Source organism: Lampetra planeri, chromosome 4, assembly GCF_965212315.1.
Source record: "Lampetra planeri chromosome 4, kcLamPlan1.2.h2, whole genome shotgun sequence".
Classification (NCBI taxonomy): Eukaryota; Metazoa; Chordata; class Hyperoartia; order Petromyzontiformes; family Petromyzontidae; genus Lampetra; species Lampetra planeri.
This window is the reverse complement of record NC_136110.1, coordinates 2044352-2062822: the sequence shown is the minus strand read 5'-3', so window position 1 is coordinate 2062822 and position 18471 is coordinate 2044352. Positions and strand designations below refer to the sequence as shown.

Here is an 18471-nt window from a genome sequence, read left to right as displayed (position 1 = left end):
GCGGTCTCCTAAGGGTGCCAAGTTAAGTGGGGCGCCAATTTCGAGGGTAAAAAAATACAAATGAAAAAAATACAAATAAAATAACGATGTCATTATTTCAATTACTGTGCGCTTGCAGAGGAAATACAAATTAGAATTAATTTCTCAACATTTCAGGGAATTGAATCATTGGACGGACGGATGGACAAACCGAATAATTACGCCTCTGTTTAAGACGACAATACGCTTAGAAATTTTCTATGGAAAATAGGGCCAAAATATTTCACAGTTTACCAACAACCTCGGCCTAGATCTGCCCTTGGAGTTCGCGTGGGGTGCCAGTTGCTGGTAGCTTGTCTCGGTCCGCCCCTGTTGATGGTGACCTCAGTCAAGAGGACCACCACGCAATTGTTCAAGAACTGCTGATGGCTTTCGCATAATGCACGGGACCGAGTGCTCTTTGTACACGTTTCCGCACGCTTATTGGACAACAAAAATGAAAACCATTTAATTCAGATTTTTCAAAAAACATGATAAAAGCAAAACAACACGAGTTGGGCAGATCGTGCAACTGCAGGACAATGTGTGCACAGGACGCCTCTCTCACCGCAGCCCCACGCTGTTCACGGAAGTGCTGTGGCAGGAGATGATAGCTAGAAGCGGCAACTGGTGGCACAATGGAGAGGGTGACACATTGGAGGAAAGTGGAGAGGTGGGACATTCTGAGAGAGTGGGCTCAAGAGATGAGCGACTTTGTCAACGACGGAGCAGGGAAGGTAGCATTCAAGTCTGCACCAAGCGTTGGCGAGAGGCAATCGGCAGTGCGGATGACCAGGAGATGAGACGATTCCTGGGACAACGACAACGCAAAGATAAAACGGCGGCCCTGACACTTGTCGGTCAACGTGCCCAGCCTGAACGTGCACAGAACGCCTCTTGGAATCGAAGTCAGCTGGCCAATACTCATTCCTCCCCACCCTCTCGTCTGGAACTATACAACTACGTGTGTATATGGGGTTGTTGTGTTTTTTTCTGGTGACAGCATTCAACGCAAAGTTTATATGGATAACAATTAAGCTCGTGGCATCTGTAGTACAGCTAACAGACGAATATATAAACATATACAAAGAGGACTGCAACTGAACGTTTTGCATGTTCAGGTCTTCTCGCATTAGTCAATGCGTGAATTCAGATCTAATAGCAACATTTGTAAAAAAATAGAATTAACCATAGTGTGATATAGATTACATATTATTGTGTAATCTATATCACACATTATTGTGTAATCTATATCACACTACCCATTACTCCATGCCTTACCCGTCCAAATCTCAGGTTTGAATCTACCCAGCAGCCCAGCTGCTGCCTGGGTAATTCCATCCTGCTGCCTGCGTGCTTTGAATGTGCCACTAGACCGAGGTGCCGTCTGCCCTGTGGACATTATGGCCCCTGATGATGCTCTGGGATAAGAGCCACCGGGTAACGTGGCGAGTGTTCCAGCCGAAATCTATGAGATGCACAAGATACCTGGGCTGGCCAAACTCCTCTGTACACAAGGGAAGGTCACAGATGCACTGATTGCCAAAATGTTCAATGTTCTAACCCTTGACACGAGAACTCGTGCATTTTGCTAAAGGTTATTTATTACGCCAAGATTGCGCTTCAGTGCCGTTCAAGCAATGTGTGTGCGCGTGTGCATATCACCCTGAATAGTATCTGCATTTACTTTAATACCGTCTAATTAAACAAACATTATTTTTTACAATCCCACAAGTCAGCATTCAAGATAAATGACATCTCCACGGGGTTGTACATTAATGTAAATAAAGTTGTTGTATCTCTAGCTCAGTCCAACAATGAGAGCTTTCAAATAGCTATCCAGGAGTTTCAAAATGTCCGGTGTGGGTTTTGTCAAATTACACCGCGTGTTATCTGCTCCATGCCCTGGCGGCGTCTTCAGTTCCACAATCCCTGAAAGAGGCTCTCGGCACGTGCAGTGAAACGTCAGACATCGGGCCGAACGGCACACGAGAGCGCGTACAACACATCCGCGAAATACCGCAGAATTAGAATGTTTATTTATACCGGAGGAATCCGATGGGGCTACATGAAGCTATTTTCCCAGATGTCCAGGAGGCAGCCGTGTAGATTGCTAAGCCCGACGACGGCGCTGCTGCTCGTGACAGAGCTGCAACGCACTCCGGCTCATTTAGATTCAGCAGCAACGCCACAACAACAACAACCACAGCTGTGAAGCCCGCAAGGCAGCGGAGATTCACAGCCGTGTTACGAAAATCGGGATCGCGCGGGGGGGGGGGCATCCTGCTTAAGGTGGTGCCCCGAGGGGGGGAGTGGAGGGGAGGGTGCCATTCGGCAGGTTAATTCTACAAATCTCCACAATCTGAGAGGGCCACGTGCCCTGCCCCCCCCCCCGGGGGCTCTCCGGCACCGGGGGCCCTTGCAAGGTCACGCGCCGCGGCGCAAATTGAACTTCGCTCATCGATTCCTCCTCCCACGCGCGGTGCACCGAGTCTACCTGAGACATTGCCTGCTCAGTCTTGCGCGCGCGTGCACGCGCGGTGCACCGAGTCTACCTGAGACATTGCCTGCTCAGTCTCGCGCGCGCACGCACGTGCGGTGCACCGAGTTGAAGCACCACGACCGATATACCAACGTCCGCCCTTCGCCGCGAAGTGACGGTGGCGTCACCACGGCGCCTGTGCCAGGCCAGGTGCACTTTGTTGGCCACGTGACTGAGATGGCTGGCAGATGCACCAGCTAACACCGCCACCACTACGACTACCACACTGCACGGCATATATATTTCTGCTTCTTCCTTCGCTGCGGTTCTTCCGTTTAGAATCTAAACCTCCTATCATCTCAGAGTTATGTTTTTTTGCTTGATTCAAGAAATCAATTAGCTCTCAACTAAGACGCCTTCAATAGTGCCGATTGTTGCTGGCCACCTTGGCCTTTTCGGCCTCTGGGGTTGTGTTCAGCAACCGTGAGGATATAACAACAGAAACGGAAAACGAAATTCGGTCGAGCACCGGGGGATGCGGTGCAAAAAAACCAACGTGGACCTAACGTTGCTCCACATTTGAATTTTTTCTATATATTTTTTGCGTAAATAATAAATCGTTCCGTCACTTTGCCGGCCAATTATGGCGACGCCTCTGGTGGTAGGTTTGGCGGCGTACGCTGACGGCCCCGAAGTGGTGATTACTGGTGAGCACGCGGGGGTTCACCCTCTCACTCCGTACGGCGCCACACTCTACGCCGAGCGCGGTGCGAGACGTGGCGCACGCTCGCGAACAGCGGCGGCTCCCTCTCCCCTTCGGGGGGGGGGGGGGGGAGTTTGGGTGGGTTGGGGTTGTTGGGGTTGGGGGTTTTACCCTCCTGCCGAAACCACTCTGCACGGCGCGCCAATTTACCAGCCCCCGCCCGCCGCCGGGGCCACGAGTGGCCCCTCACCACGATGGCTGCAGATGCGAGAAACGTGAATTCACGTTCGTCGGACAACACAAGCAACGCGCCCACGGAGGAGTCAGGGAACGTCGCGGGCTCAGATTTACACTTGAAATGTCGAAGCCTGCACGTCACATTAGTCTGCTGCCCGGTAAAGGCACGCCTACGTGTACCGTACCGTGAGCATGTCTTGCACGTTCCTCGTACAGACGTCACTTGCCATCTGCGGGCCGTTGTATCCAGATGTCTTCTCGAGTAGCGTGTTCCTTCTCATTCTGCTTGCGGAGGGAAAGCCGGCTAATTAATTACGCCGCTCCGCTGAAAGGAATGTCGGACGTTAAGGCGACATGTAATTTACGCTTTTGATGCTCACATGAATGAACACACGGGGGGCTAACTAGGGATACTTAATGCAATGATCTACAGCGTTCTTTGCCAGATTAAATCCGGCCAATTCTCTATTTATAATCAGTAGCATTTATTCACACGCTATGACTCATTCCCGCTGCACATTTCTAGAAAAGTCTGTTTTTCTAATCACCGCATGGATCTGCCTTTTATTTTTAGTCGGCGATCTGTCAGTGTCTGCAATCGTCGGCAGTATTTCGATTTTACGGAGAAAATAAGAAAAAAACCCAGAGCGTTGGTCGTTTTTCTACCACAATACAAATAGTCGTACGCACGCACGCACGCGTGCATGCACGGCGACATTCACATTTAATTTTTAATCTGACACTTGTTCCCAGGGACTTTCCGTTATTCCCCTTTAGGGATATCGATTTACCTTTAAAAAAGCATTCGAGCAGATAGCGGGGAAAATATCGACGGGGCGCGAGCGGAAGGTGAAGGGGTAGGAGGAGAGGCGTTGACGCGCGTTCAGCACGGTTCATCAACTGCTCATGTGCGTGCGTGTGCGCCCCTCGCCACAGATGACCTGGAGGACGACCTGGAGCTCTCCCCCGTGTGCCACCGTCCGGAGGGGCTCGAGATCTTGCAGGAGCAGACCAAGTTCAACCGCAAGGAGCTGCAGATCCTCTACCGCGGCTTCAAGAACGTACGGCTCTCCCCTTCGTTAATAGCAAATTCGTTCTTCACCAATTTTCAGAGAGCGGGGGGCACAGGGGGGCACGGGGGGCACCTTCGCCGATAAGACATCATCGGTGTGTATGGGCCCGCCACACATTTAAAACCACTGGGGTTTGACAGCGTGATGATGATGGGGGGGGGGGGGGGTGTTCTCACTTGTTGTGTATTGTCGTGGGTCGCATGCCAGGGCCCCCACTAAAGGCCACCAGGGGGCCGCCAGTGGCTCGCGGGCCTTGCAATGAAGACCGCCGCTCCGTGGAGTTGTTTTTGTTTGGCTCGCCACTGCCAACAGCGGTCTGGCACAGTGGGCCCTATCTGGCCAGGTCGCACAATCGAAATGCTGGCGCATTCTCATTCTTATTGAGGGTAAGCTCAGCACAGCATGCCTCGGGATCAGTAGCAAGGCCTCTGAGGCCAGTACGAGATGCTATAGCACACGTACTGCTCTCAGGAGGTTGCGTGAACCCGCTGCGTACAGCAGACGTACAGGTGCAGCACTTTGCCATGACGCTGCTGAGCAGAGGGGCCTCGCCGCGCCGTGCGGGTCGTGGTGGTCATTCGACCATACTTCACCACGTCGGTCAGTGGGGAGCATAGATGCGGGAACATCGAAGTACAGTAGAACAATGGATTTCGCTGCACTGCCCTTTGCTGCCAAACGGATGCTGCAGGCTATGGCATCGCAGCAGCCTATAGCGCCTGTTATGCACGAATGTGGTGGTCACCTATGCGACCACTATCCAGGCTGAAACCTGATGAGACGGCGTGCATTTCAGGTGATTCGGCCGTAGGTCAAAGTCAACTTATAACAACAACAACGTTTCTTACGCACACGACTGAACGTAAACCGTTTGCTGCTCGTCAGCGAATCAACGTAAGTGCCGCACATGCAGCACAAGTGCAGCGTGCGCTTCGTGAAGCCGTTCTCTGCTCGTTGTCTATCCCCCACCCCCACCCCCCACTAGGAATGTCCCAATGGCATCGTGAACGAGGACTCCTTCAAGGACATTTATTCGCAATTCTTCCCGCAGGGCGGTGAGTGTCGCACCGCGTGCTAATAACGCCATTTAAAGTTCGTCGTCATCAACGCAGCATTCCTAAACAAACACGTCAGAGACTCAGGGGAGGAGCCAATCTGGACTGGAGCACTGAGCTTGGCACAGCTGAGATATACTGCTGGAGTTTGAAATCCAGGTTTGCAAGTCGAGTGAAGTGTTGGTTCGAGCCCGGTGTGCCCAAGATTGCCTAAGTCACGCCACATTCGATATGGGATATCACTTAGTTTGGCTTATTCCACCAATCAGAGTAAAACATACATTAATACAATTTGTTGCATTTGACGATGGGACAAACAAGGATACAACTGGTTTAAAAGTTGTCACATGGTCCCTCTGCTGCCATAATATCGCCACAATTTTTATTAGATTTTTTTGGTCGCAAAGAAGGCTGCGTGCACTGTGCACACAGCATGGTAAGTCGCCACACTGCGTGATCATTTGCAGAAAGTGTCCTCATTGGTTCCTCTGAACACGTTTTTGCAGGGCATACAAAAGGTGTGTCCCCTCCCCCCCCAAATGTGGATAGATATGGTCTCATAAAATGCCTTCAGAAGTAGTTCTGTGACATCATGTTCCACGCCAGTTCTTCAACACGCTGTGGTGCACCGCTTACTGCGGGAGTTCGGGATGAAAACGGTGCGCGTCTCATGGCAGGATGCTGGAGGCACACAATCGTAAAATAACACATTCCTGCGGAGGGAGCTGGTAGGAACGTTGGGTTGCTCAGTCAATGGCCAGGGTCAACGGCGGCGTGGTGTATTCCGCAAATATGCCCGACTGTGAGGGCGGGCACAAGCCGGAGTGAGTAGGTTAAACGTTGAGTTTTATAAGGGCACCACGGGGTGACCAGCCCCTCCCCACCCAGCCCCATCCCTCCCACCCCCCACCCAGCCCCACCCACCCAACCCAGCCCCTCCCCACCCTCCCCACCCAGCCCCTACCCACCCTACCCTCTCCACCCAACCCCACCCCTCCCATTTTTGGATGCACGACGGACGGACGGACAGACACAATAATCCCATGTGGGCTGGTGGAACCAGGTGGTTCCTACCAGTATAATCGTGCGGGCATAGGCAATTGTAGAGGTGCAGCCCTTCAACTGCCTGCTCGTGCCACGGCTCTCAGAAGGCGCCTGTGCTCGAACGGGTAGCTTCATTAGAGAGCTCCTCTCGAGAGAACTTGGCCTACTGCTCCACGCTGGCCAGACGCTTCCGTATAATTGAGAGAGTGCCACTCACTCACTTCACTGTTACCCTACCGCACAGCGACCTGCCGATCGCTTTAAATAAATATTTATTTATTGTCTTGTGGTCCCCCCCCCACCACTTGGGTGAGGGACGGTGAGCCCGGATTTCCCTCTTCGCTGAGCCCTGGCGCACGAGTCTCGGGCTTTCTTTGCTCACAGAGTGAAAGTCTTCCCCCCCCCGTACCGCGTTCGGTGCCTTGTACTGCGCCACCGTAGAGTCGCAGTAAAAGCAATTATAAAAATATCGTTATGAAAAATAAATAAAACATCTCCCCCCCCAACCACCACCACCGCCGCACCCCCTCGTTCACGCTCCGCAGGCGGCGTGGGTCGTGCGTGAGCGAGGTCGCGGTCGCCCTGATGATGATGCTGTGCGCGTGTTTTTGTGTCGCACGCATTGCCCCCCCCCCCTCTCCCGCCACCGCCACCACCGCCGCCGCAGATGCCAGCACGTACGCGCACCATCTGTTCAACGCCTTCGACGTGGACCAGGACGGCTGCGTGAGCTTCGAGGTGGGCGAGACGCGCGGGGCGAGAAGAGATGAATTAACGGGCGCCGAGACCAGTGCGTGGCGAATGGTGAAGCAAGCGGAAGTGTGAATGTGAAATTGACGGCAATGGAGCGCGCCTGGCACGGCGTACTATAGCACAATTACTATCAATTTTAAATCCTTTATATTAAGTTCACTTGCTTGCTTGCTTGCGCGCTTACGACCGTGCAAATCTTTCGGTCGTTTTTTAACCCACTTCCCGTGATCCAATCGAGCTGACATTTTGCACACAGACTCGTTGTGCGTGACAATTTATTTTTGTGAAATTTTTTTTCCGTAACTTTACACTTTTTAGGAAATTTGTTTCTTATATTTAATTACCAATTGCTTAATGGTGGCAGGCAATCATCTGACCCATAGATGGCAGCCATCTCAAGCCAGAGGACGAGAGGACTCTAGCCGCCACGCATATAAATGATTTATAGTGAAAAACTTTGTTTTTACGGGTTATTTTTTTATTATTTTAACAGACGTAAGGGTCACCGAGCTACACAGTATAGATCTTTTTCAGAAGCGACCTATCACAAATGATTGCTCAATGAAGTGCCTTACCATTAAAACTGTATAGCAGTCGAATACTATAAAGGCACGTTGATTCTAAATTATTCTAAATGCAGCGCCCACGTGACATCCGCTCAACGCTTCGAGGTAACCGCATCGTTTTTACAGGCAGAAGTGCACTCTGGGGAATTCTATTAATGAATCATCTACGTTCTAATTAATTTGCCTTACGATAGTTTGGGGAGGGCTGTAGTGGCAACGCATTGGTTAGCGCTACTTGTGCTGCGCCTGAACTAGAAATCCCTGCCCATATTTAACTTAGTCCTGGGCAAACCCCCACCTTCACCAACCTTGCATTGACCGGGGGTAGTGAAGTATGGTCAAGCAGTAAATAACATCCATGACTGTGACAGCGTGGGGAGGGGGGCTTCAGCAGATGATGAAGGGCGACCCCTGTGGAGATGGAGCGATGAGATCAGTTGGTGTGAAAGATTGAGATGGATTTTTGGACCGCAGGACCATGATAAATGTGGTGGCATAGGAGCGATGGATAGACAATGTCTGATGATGTTGCTGCTGAAGATGATGATGCCGCTGATAAAATGATGATGGTTGCGTCTGGTGATGATATTTCTGAAGTCGATTGTAAATGACAGTTGTTTTTCTGGGATAGAGCGCTTGACTATAAATGTGTCGTAAAACCCGCCACCACCCGACACAGCCAATTAGTAAGGTTTTGGCACGTTAACAGAACTTTTCCATTCGTTACTAGTACAGCACTAGTGTGTAGTGTATAGTATAGTGTATAGTGTAGTGTATAGTGTGCCCGTACAGCACACCGGTGTGTTGGAGAGCAAATCCACAACATTTACCATCTGAGTACTGAGATTTACAATCTGCTAAGCCCTGCCACACCAGTCTGAGTTTTTTTTCATATTTTACGCGATCTAATACACAAAAAACATGTATTGTAGATGATATTGGTCGCGAAAGCCAACGTGTTAAACTAATGGTAAATTGATTGATGATTGTAAACTAATCATAATGAATACGGTGATTTTAATTGTAAACCAATGATGATTATCTTAATTGTAAACTGATAATTACAAAGATGATGATCATAACATGACGATCATTGTAAAGTGACGATGATGATGAATGCAAACCGATGATTTTAATTGTAAATTGATTATTGTAAACCGTCTTCTTGGTTCTTTCGGAAAAGTCACGTTGAAGGGAAATAATACAATAATATAAATAAACATAATAAAAAACAATTCTCACAACGTTTCGGCCACAACGCAAGCAGCCGTCCTCAGGTGAAGAACAGGGCTGTCGACAGCCCTTTTCAACAGCCCTGTTCTTCACCTGAGGACGGCTGCTTGCGTTGTGGCCGAAACGTCGTGAGAATTGCATTTTATAATGTTTTATTTTTATCATTTTATTTTTCCCTTCAACGTGACTTTACCGAAAGAACCAAGAAGATGAATCCCTGCAGTCACGAAAGCTTTAAATCGATATTGTAAACCGATGGTGATTTTGATGATGATGATGATGATGAATTCATGATCATGAACTACATGCATGTGCGTGCTTGCGTGTTGGGACCAGGACTTTGTGACTGGCCTGTCCGTGCTTCTGCGCGGCTCCGTGACGGACAAGCTGAGGTGGGCCTTCAACTTGTACGACATCAACAAAGATGGCTATGTCACCAAGGAGGTGAGGCCCTGCGGCTGTCGCATCCATAATCTTCTCGTCGTATGGCTGCTGATGTAGATGCAGTGCATCAGCTACAATTTCACATTCAGGTTGTTCAAGCCCAGGTAACCTCGTCAGGAGCAGCGGGAGTAGTTTATCCCCGCGGTGTCTCTTCCGTATGTTTTGATCGGGCGTTGCGTCGTTATACGTTGTTACTGTCCTGTTCCGGATGACCACAGTCGCACGCTCCCGGAGAGTTTTTAATTTTCCATTGGTGCATCAGGTATCCACATCTACTGCCACAATAATAACTTTCAAAGCATCGCACAATGTTCGCTGTGCGGAGTATTGCAACCACAGGCGTGCGGGAAGGCGGCAGCCACGTGGCGAGCCGGAACCTAATCCCACCGCTGCAAGTTTTGCAGTGCACTTTATCGTACTAGGATAAAAAAAAAAATAACAATTTACGACTCCAGTTTGCTGGCTGGCTGCTGGCTGGGCTCCTCTCCACCCATAATAATAACTCTGTCGTTAGTGGCTGCTGCGGGGCCGTTGCCACCGCAACTAACTGGGCAACTGGCGACACGGGATTTTCCAGACTTCGTGCGTTTTACATATGAACTGCTGTAAAACAAGTGTGGATATTAACGAGAGCGAGGCAACGGCAACAGCAGTCAAGGTGTTCGTGCGCATCACGTGGACGCTTTGTTTACTGCTCGTGCAGGAAATGTTGGACATCATGAAGTCAATTTACGACATGATGGGCAAGTACACGTACCCGGCAGTGAACCACGACGCGCCAAGGGACCACGTGGACAAGTTTTTCGAGGTGTGATGTCCCGCCCCCCTTTCCCGTAATCCTGTAATCACAGTCGTCATCACAACATTAACACTGTATGGTCTGTAAACAACGTGGCCAAGGTATACACCGCGTCTTAGATGTAAAATTTGTAAGGCAAGAACAAATTATGGAAATGTATTAATTTCGCCAAATATTTCGATCCCCACCCCCACCTAGCACAGCAAGGCTGGTGCTGAGTCTCCTTGTGCCCACAGGCACAGCTGCTTACTGGCAGTGCCCTCTCAAATGTGTTGAGATGTGAGGTATAGCGCTCGGAGACGCCACAGCGAAAAGGAGGGCGCTATTTCAAAATATAATCCATTATAACGCCTTCATGCTTGTGATGACAAATACAGTAGTTCCTCGTTTAACGAAGTAAATGCGTTCCTTAACAAGTTAGAGCGGCGCACGTTAGAACGGCGCACGTTCTGCGTTGTGCGAAAAGTGTTCCCGAATGGAAGAACCGCGTTGTAGCGAAAACACGCTGTGATATGAACACGGCCACGCGTTCCGCGAGGACTCGCCGTACCGATGCTTTGAACTTGTTCCGTGCTTATTGCTCCAAAGATTTTCTGGAGTTTTTGACTGCACGATGCGTTTTCTCTTTTGGTCACGACGACTGTGTGTGTGTGTTTATTGCCTTTGATGATTCTCGACTGCCCAGCTGTTTCACCTGTAACTTTTCGACAGCATCCGATAAATACGTTTTTGTGTCTTTTTATGAAATTGAAGATCAGAAACTGAGGCGTGCAAGGAAATGTCGGCTGGCTGCTCGCATCATCTTCACGCTGCTGTAGAGCTAACATTTAAAAGTAGTAGAGAATGTGAAGAACAATATGTACATTTTGTGACAGGTGATAAATTAGCAATAGCAAAGGAATACATTAAAAGGGCCAAAGAGGCATAATTACTCGGAAATCAATTACTTTAATTTGAGAAGATTAAAGAGGTGTTGTATTATTAAATTGCACCTCCGACTGGAATGAGATCCAAACCACCTTAACGACTGTAACATGTCAAATTGTCACGTGGGCAGTATTACCCGGTGTTTCCGGTTTCGCAATGAGACAGAGAAATTTCAATTAACAGCTTTTGCACGTGCAAAACATTGGCAGTTTAAGTTGAAACACATTCTTAACGACTCCCGCATGAAACCAATACACCCAAAATGGCGCAGCTGGATAGTAAACTATATTTTAAATATATTAAAAATGTCAAAGGTGGCATTATTATCTGACAAATCATCGTAAGAGCTGAGATGCAAGAATAGGAAAAAAACATCTATTAGCCAGGAGTGAATAATGCATTGAGTCGTTCATTAATACCGATCGTCTATCTCACAATACACGCATTGAATTGTGTGTGTGTGCCTGTGAGAAAATCACCTACACTACACCTGATCCTGTCATCTTAGAAGCCAATCTATACTTTTGTCTTTGTCTAGAAAATGGACAAAAACAAGGATGGCGTTGTAACAATAGACGAGTTTATTGATGCCTGCAAAGAGGTGAGCAGGTGTTTGACTCTTACCACATTTTGATAGTTTAAATATCTCCGCACCAGCTTCTAAACACTTATTATTCTTGACCTTCACCAACACCTGTCCTAACCTCTCCTCTCCTCTTACTTCCCCGCCTGCGATCCCTTTCGCCGTCTCTTCTAGGACCAGAGCATCCTGAGGTCCATGCAGCTATTCGAGGGCCTCTAGAGCAGGGCGGTCGCACGTGGCTTCGCTCGCGAGGGACGGATCCAGCGGAGGAACAGCCGACGGGAGAGGGGGGACGGGGGCGTCCGATGGACCCCCCCCCCACTAAACCAATTCCTTGCAAAGTTTCTGCTTCTATTCCTTTGAATTCCCACGTCAAACTAAAACATGAATAAAAACAAAATGGACCCAAGCCGAAAGATGCAGGTGATCTGGATGTTTAGTGTCTCCCCAGGGCCGAGCGTGCCTTTGCGGTCGTGGGGGTGCGAGCTCGAGAAATTAGCCTAAGCTGCGGTTGTGGTTTTTTTTGTGGCAGTCAGCGGTCCCGGTAGTCTGGGCACAGCCCGCGAGTGTGCCTCGACCGGTAACCGGTTCGTCGCTCTCTTCGCACGCCACGCCGTGCAACCATGAGCGCGGCCCGCAGGCTGGGATTAAGGTGCCGACAGTGGCGGTGAACTCATGCCCGTGGACCTAAGCCGAGCCCTCGGCCTCCTCTGTCCACTGGCAACATAAATCCCTGTCATTCTCTGGCTTAAGGGTTAATGGCAGCCGGTGGGACAAGGTTCATTTGGGGTCTTCGTCTGGCCTTCGGCCATCTAAAGGAGAGGCATGATTCCCAACCTGCATGAACCCAATTGGAGAACTGTGGCGGAGAGCTGTTAATCCAGGCCTGATGTCTCCGTAAGTTATGGAGGACGCTTATGTATTGAAAGTGGAAGGGACTTTGTTTGATAGCCTCCCCCAGTCGATGTATGGCGGTGTGTGAGGAAGCCAAGGGCACATTTCAGAACTCTCAAGGATTTAACGGCAGGCTCTAAGTGGCGCCATGCACAGTGCTCATCTCTAAACCGTGGCAACAAATTGACCAGGGGGCTCCATTTTGGTGCCAGATCGATGCCAGCGCTGTCAACTTGGGAGGGGCCGTCACGAAAATAAACGACGTGGGGAATGATGAGACCGGCCAAGGCCATTAGACCTGTCTGAAAACGCATCTCGATCGACGTGTACGCAGATTCAAAACCTCGGCGCACAGACACCAATGCACGTGTGATTAGAAATCTGAACGTGCCAACGGGGCTGCCCTGAATTACCGGAGGCTTCAACTCTGCCATGAAAAGTCTGCAGCTCTGCCGCTCATTCGACCGCTCGCTCGCTCGCTCGCCAGGATAAAGTCACCGCAGAGTATTTGTTTGCGCTCCTAAAATCACAAAATCAAGCATCGCGTCTCGCGCTCCGTGCACTTTGGGTCAAGCGGAGGGAGCGCGGCACGAATTCTGAGCCGCATTTGTCAAAGCGTTTCCGCTGTAAATCAGCGGGACATAAACTCGTAATGGGGTTGGCGCAATCGGCAGCAAACACGCGGCTCAACTTTGCAAGGAAATGGGAGTTAATTTCGATGATAAATGGGCATACTTTTTATTATGCATTGACGGATTGTAATGTTTTTACTATGCGATTTTTAAATAAAGTTGTAACAATTATTTATTACTATTAAACTTACAAAAAATATATATATATACACACAGTTGAGCAGGCTTGTTGCAAGTGCATTGCATGCAGACTGGTACGGAGAGCAGGCAGCCTCTGCTTCTTGTAGGGTATGTTGTAACGCAGGAGCTGTTCTCCGAATGCTCATGAATTTAACAATTTACTTTCTCCCCTTACAAAAATATTCGCCACAAATTACGCCTTTTATACCGATTCCCACGATGCACAATCATTGTCAAGACTCAATGTCGGTATGTTTATATAAAAATTACGTGGTCCTGGTCATACTTCACTGTGATTGCTCTGGATGCAAAAATATATATCGTGTGCAATCATTTAAACGTTTTCATTTTATAATCATGAACACGTCTGTTTAAAAAAGAAACGCTCGTTATAAAGTCACAGCAAAATATCTTCTTACAATTCAAAAATGTGCATGTACATTACCGATAGTGCATGCGTTGTGCGTGTGTGGTGTATATATACATTTCTGTGTGTTAGTTTGTTGTCCTTCGCCCCCGCATCTCCGATTAGCCCGGTTGGCTACGTACGGTGCGAAAGAAGTTCAACGTGCACACGTAAATGCTTGCGACGCATGGGTAAAACATACTCGTAATGAGCCCTTCCCATAGTAGGCCAGTCAGCTCGATCTCTTCATGGTTTGACTTGTGTGCAAAAAAAAAAACATTTATTTTGGACAATAAAACCATAGCTGCTCATGGGAAATATGTCTACGGATTCTCCGTTCCGTTTCGTACAATCGAGGCGTTCGGACTCAAAGGGGAGGGGTGCTCCACGCGCGAAGATGAAGAGGTGAAAAGTCGGCGTTGTAAGTGTCACACGTAGCTGAGCGGGGTGTGAGAACATCCCTCACGCGAGGCCGTTCGTCAGCCACCCGTTCGGAAAAGTGACGTCTTAGAAGAATCGTTTCGTCTTAGAATAATCGTTGCAACGCCCCGTGCCGTCATCGCCCTTTCTTGTTGTTTCATCATCTACAACAACAACAACAACAAAAACCACCCAGGTGTGTATTTGTTTTAAAATAGCAGCAAAGGGTTCACAAAAAAGCACACACACACACTTCATAATCTATTCAAATTGTGCGTGCCAGATGCTCTCCAGGGAGTAAGAGTTTGTAAGGCACGCCCTTGATTGGCGAGTGGTGGTGATGCGTTCGGCATGCCAAGTGGTCGTGGTTTTAGCATGCCCCATTCGAACCTTGCGCCATCAACTTTCATTCCTGGCCACGGCGAACAAGCAGTGGTGGGTGGGTGATCGCTGAACCGGTATTGCCCTCCTCCCCACCCACCCCACCGCACTCACCAACCTGTACAAACAAGAGTGGTGAAGTATGGTCAAACGATCTCCACGATTGACACAACCTGTGGAGGCTATCATCCAGAAGTGGATTTACAAAGGACAGGCCATTATTCGTAGTACTATAGTATTACGTTTTTTTTAGTATCTATCCACATATGTAGACTTTTCATCGGGAGTGTTTATACATATGTTGCATTGATTGCGAACTCACCTGATGAAAGAAGACATTTAAGTAAGCTGAGCACATTTTACGAAGGTAACAATATGTCCAGAAAACTAAAAAGATTACTTTTTTTAAGTCACACGAATGCACAAACATCACGTGGATGCAGCCCAGAGCTCGGCAAACCAAAACAAGAAGAAGAGCTACATGTTGACTTAAAGCTTTCGTGACTGCAGGAATTTAAATTATTTGGGTCTTTCGGTAAAGTCTCGTAGATAAGTTCAAATAAAATAACAAAAAACTATGACGTTTCGATCACAACGCAAGCGGTCGTCATCAGGTTACGATCGAAACGTCGTAGTTTTTTTTTTATTTTCTTTGAACCTATCTACGTGACTTTGCCGAAAGACCCAAAGAATAACAAGAAGAGCTGTCGTTTTTTTCGAATTGGGTAAAAAAAAAAATCTACATTTCAAGAGCTACAATGCGCTGTGGTGAATACGAGACTGTGGGTCCTTAACAATTAACGTCACGAGACAGTCGTTGAAGATTCGCATGCGGTGCCTGAGCCCCAGGTTGCCGAGCCCTGATTTAGCCCAATCCCCTTGTCTCAGAAGCTAAGCAGGATAAGGGCCTGGCCAGAGAGCTTGGATCGGTCACAACCGTACACATTACCGGTTGCCTGGGGCTTGCGGTTGCGAGACGGTGAGCAGTGAGTGAAGAGCAGGGCAGCAAAGTCCACTGCTGTTCTCACACATCGATGACACCATATCTACATCACCGCTTACAGCACTAATAAGTGGTTCATTTGGGACGCACCTTATTCTTATTGCAGGAGTGCATGGCCCATCGTGCCGCACTGTGGTCCATGCTCTGCAAAAGCTTTACAGACCACGTCCAGTTTGAGTCGGCTGCCTTTGCCCAAGCACACGGACCATCGTGGTGAAGTATGGTCAAATGATCATCCACGACCCGCGACGGCTTGCGGAGGCACCACAGCCCGGCAGTGGGTCCACAAAAAGGGGGGGGGGCGACTGCCGTGCCTGTTGCAGGCGCCGGGAACGAATTGAACGCGGGATGGAAAATTCCCTCGGCCTCTTCCAGGACCTTTTTCTGTTGGTGGGGGAAGTTGCCAGCATCGAGGCGTGGGCCGCGTGAGATAGGGGACAGAATTGCGGCCTTGTGAGATAGGGGACAGAATTGCGCAGTGATGATGGAGACAGGCGTAGGATGGTTTAGATAAGAAGCCACACACCAAACCAGCCGGTTCCCCTGACTATGAAAAACGATAGTGACAACGATGGTAAAGTGATGATGATTTCATTTGTGTGAAGTGTCTAAATATATATATAAGCACCTCAAGATGCCATACAAGAGTACACACTATCTGAAGTGGACTTTTTCATGTTGTAGAAAATGTCAGGAATGTAAATATCAGTGACGAGGTGGATTGGGGGGGGGTCAGTGCCGGATTATCCTCGCGGCAAGAGGAGCTACATATGTAGAAGCTACAACATTTGTAACATCATATGCAATGTAGCAGCTACATGTGTAGTAGCTACAACATTTGTAACATCATATGCAATGTAGCAGCTACATGTGTAGTAGCTACAACATTTGTAACATCATATGCAATGTAGCAGCTACATGTGTAGTAGCTCCCGGCCCCGCACTATCAAGGGCCCTGCGCTAAATGCTTTCAAGCTCTCACTTCTGGTTCAATGATTCTGCACTTGCTCTATTACTATAGTACTATACTGCCTTCAATTTTTATGAACGACCGGGTGTATAAGGTTAGCGATTTGTCGTATTATCTGGCTGTATAGCGAATGAAAAACTCAAATTACTTCACTGTGCACGTTACAAATTTGTTTTTTAATATTTATGGGGGTTTTTTTATTTAGGGCCCCTGTATAACATAATAAGCTACAGGCCCCGCACTCGCTTAATCCGGCACTGGGGGTGTTAGTGGGGGGCTGATAGGGGGTCAGTTGGAGAGCCCCTGAGATGTCCCACAAATCCGTCTCCTCACGACGACAACAACAACACCCACAGTCTTCCTCGCACGGCGACGCTCACCTCGTAATCCCATCACACAATTAATACATTTAATGATGTGCGTTTAAACGTTTAAGTTTTGGCAGGTGGTAAATGGTGGTCCAACGTCCGAGAAAGCCTTGAGGTGTGGAATTTTGTCGAGAGAGGAGGGGATTTAAGGGGCAATAGCCCAAACCAAAAAAGCAATTATCATATTTTTTACTGGCAAATGAGGTTCCAATGTTGTAAATGCTTACCCCGAGCTCTCATACTCTGATGGTGCATTGTCTTTGAGTTTTGCGCCTTTTGGCGTCATCTGGTCCAACGCATGTGATACTAGGCTCTAAGGAAAGCTGTCTCGGGTGTGGACCAATGAACTTCAAGGACAGTGCATACATTATCAGAGTTATGTTTTTTGTTTGCATTATGACTGCAGGTATTGTGGTCTATGCAAACATGACTCCTTGTAAAAAAAAAAGGTGTCAGTTTTGTTGCCAGATAGAAGGGTAACAAAAACAATTATCAAGTTCAACATACTAGAGGTGCTGCAGCATTCACCAAATCGTGACGATTAATCGACTTTAATTTGTGAGGCGGGCGATTCGCTCTGCGCTTATTAGCCACGCACACACGAGTAGAGATCTACTCGACATCGACTGGTCCTCGGTCAGTTAAGTAAGAGGCATTGCGTTGTTACCATGGCAGTTATCGCCAATGGGTGATGGGTTGCCCTGGCAACACCCGAAGGCCATTGGTTCTCAAATGTTGTTGCTGACGTTTTGAGCTCGTGCTCAGCAACTGTATCGAACACAAAATGTGAACAATAACATCGTCCATAAGAGAGGTTTTTATTTTTTATTTTGGGTTAGATCGCGTAGATATAAATGTGCCGTTAAACCCGCCACCACCCGACACAGCCAATCAGTATAGGTTTGTCACGTTAACAAAACGTGCCAATTCGTTACTAGTTCAGCACACCGGTGTCTGTGAGAGTGAACCCACAACAACATTGACAATTCGAGTACGACGTTTTGCCGGTAATTACAACCAGCATCGTCAGGCGACAGCCAGAATTGTGACACCGTGATGATTTTAATTCTTTCACTCGTAAAGCTCTGGTTCATTCTGGACACAGATTCAAAATCTTTATTTATCCTGCAGAAATCCGATGAGCTATGAAGCTCTTTTTCACAGATGTCCAGTGGGGACGAGTGATAAAGTTACAAACAATACAACAATGTGATAAGAGTGCAAAGTAGAGGAAAGGTAAGAAAATCACGACAAATAAATAACAAATATGAAGCAATAAAAATATAAAACTATACAATTC

At 48.3% G+C, this 18471-nt stretch overlaps 1 protein-coding gene across 5 annotated transcripts in view; it reads left to right on the top strand.

Moving 5' to 3' along the window:
* The window catches only part of LOC144717564 (A-type potassium channel modulatory protein KCNIP2-like), a 106081-nt gene extending 91734 nt beyond the window's left edge, over positions 1–14347 (top strand). For 2 of the 5 annotated variants that reach the window (XM_078592981.1, XM_078592982.1), the window contains exons 2-8: positions 4377–4501; positions 5499–5568; positions 7280–7350; positions 9501–9608; positions 10312–10416; positions 11873–11935; positions 12092–14347. In XM_078592981.1, the coding sequence (XP_078449107.1) occupies positions 4377–4501; positions 5499–5568; positions 7280–7350; positions 9501–9608; positions 10312–10416; positions 11873–11935; positions 12092–12136 (587 nt within the window). In that variant the 3' untranslated portion in view covers positions 12137–14347. Of the gene's footprint in view, positions 1–3375; positions 3599–3628; positions 3797–4376; positions 4502–5498; positions 5569–7279; positions 7403–9500; positions 9609–10311; positions 10417–11872; positions 11936–12091 lie in introns of those variants that run through there. The other 3 variants (XM_078592983.1, XM_078592979.1, XM_078592978.1) reach the window with 3 other exon arrangements.
* The last annotated feature ends 4124 nt before the right edge of the window (positions 14348–18471 follow it).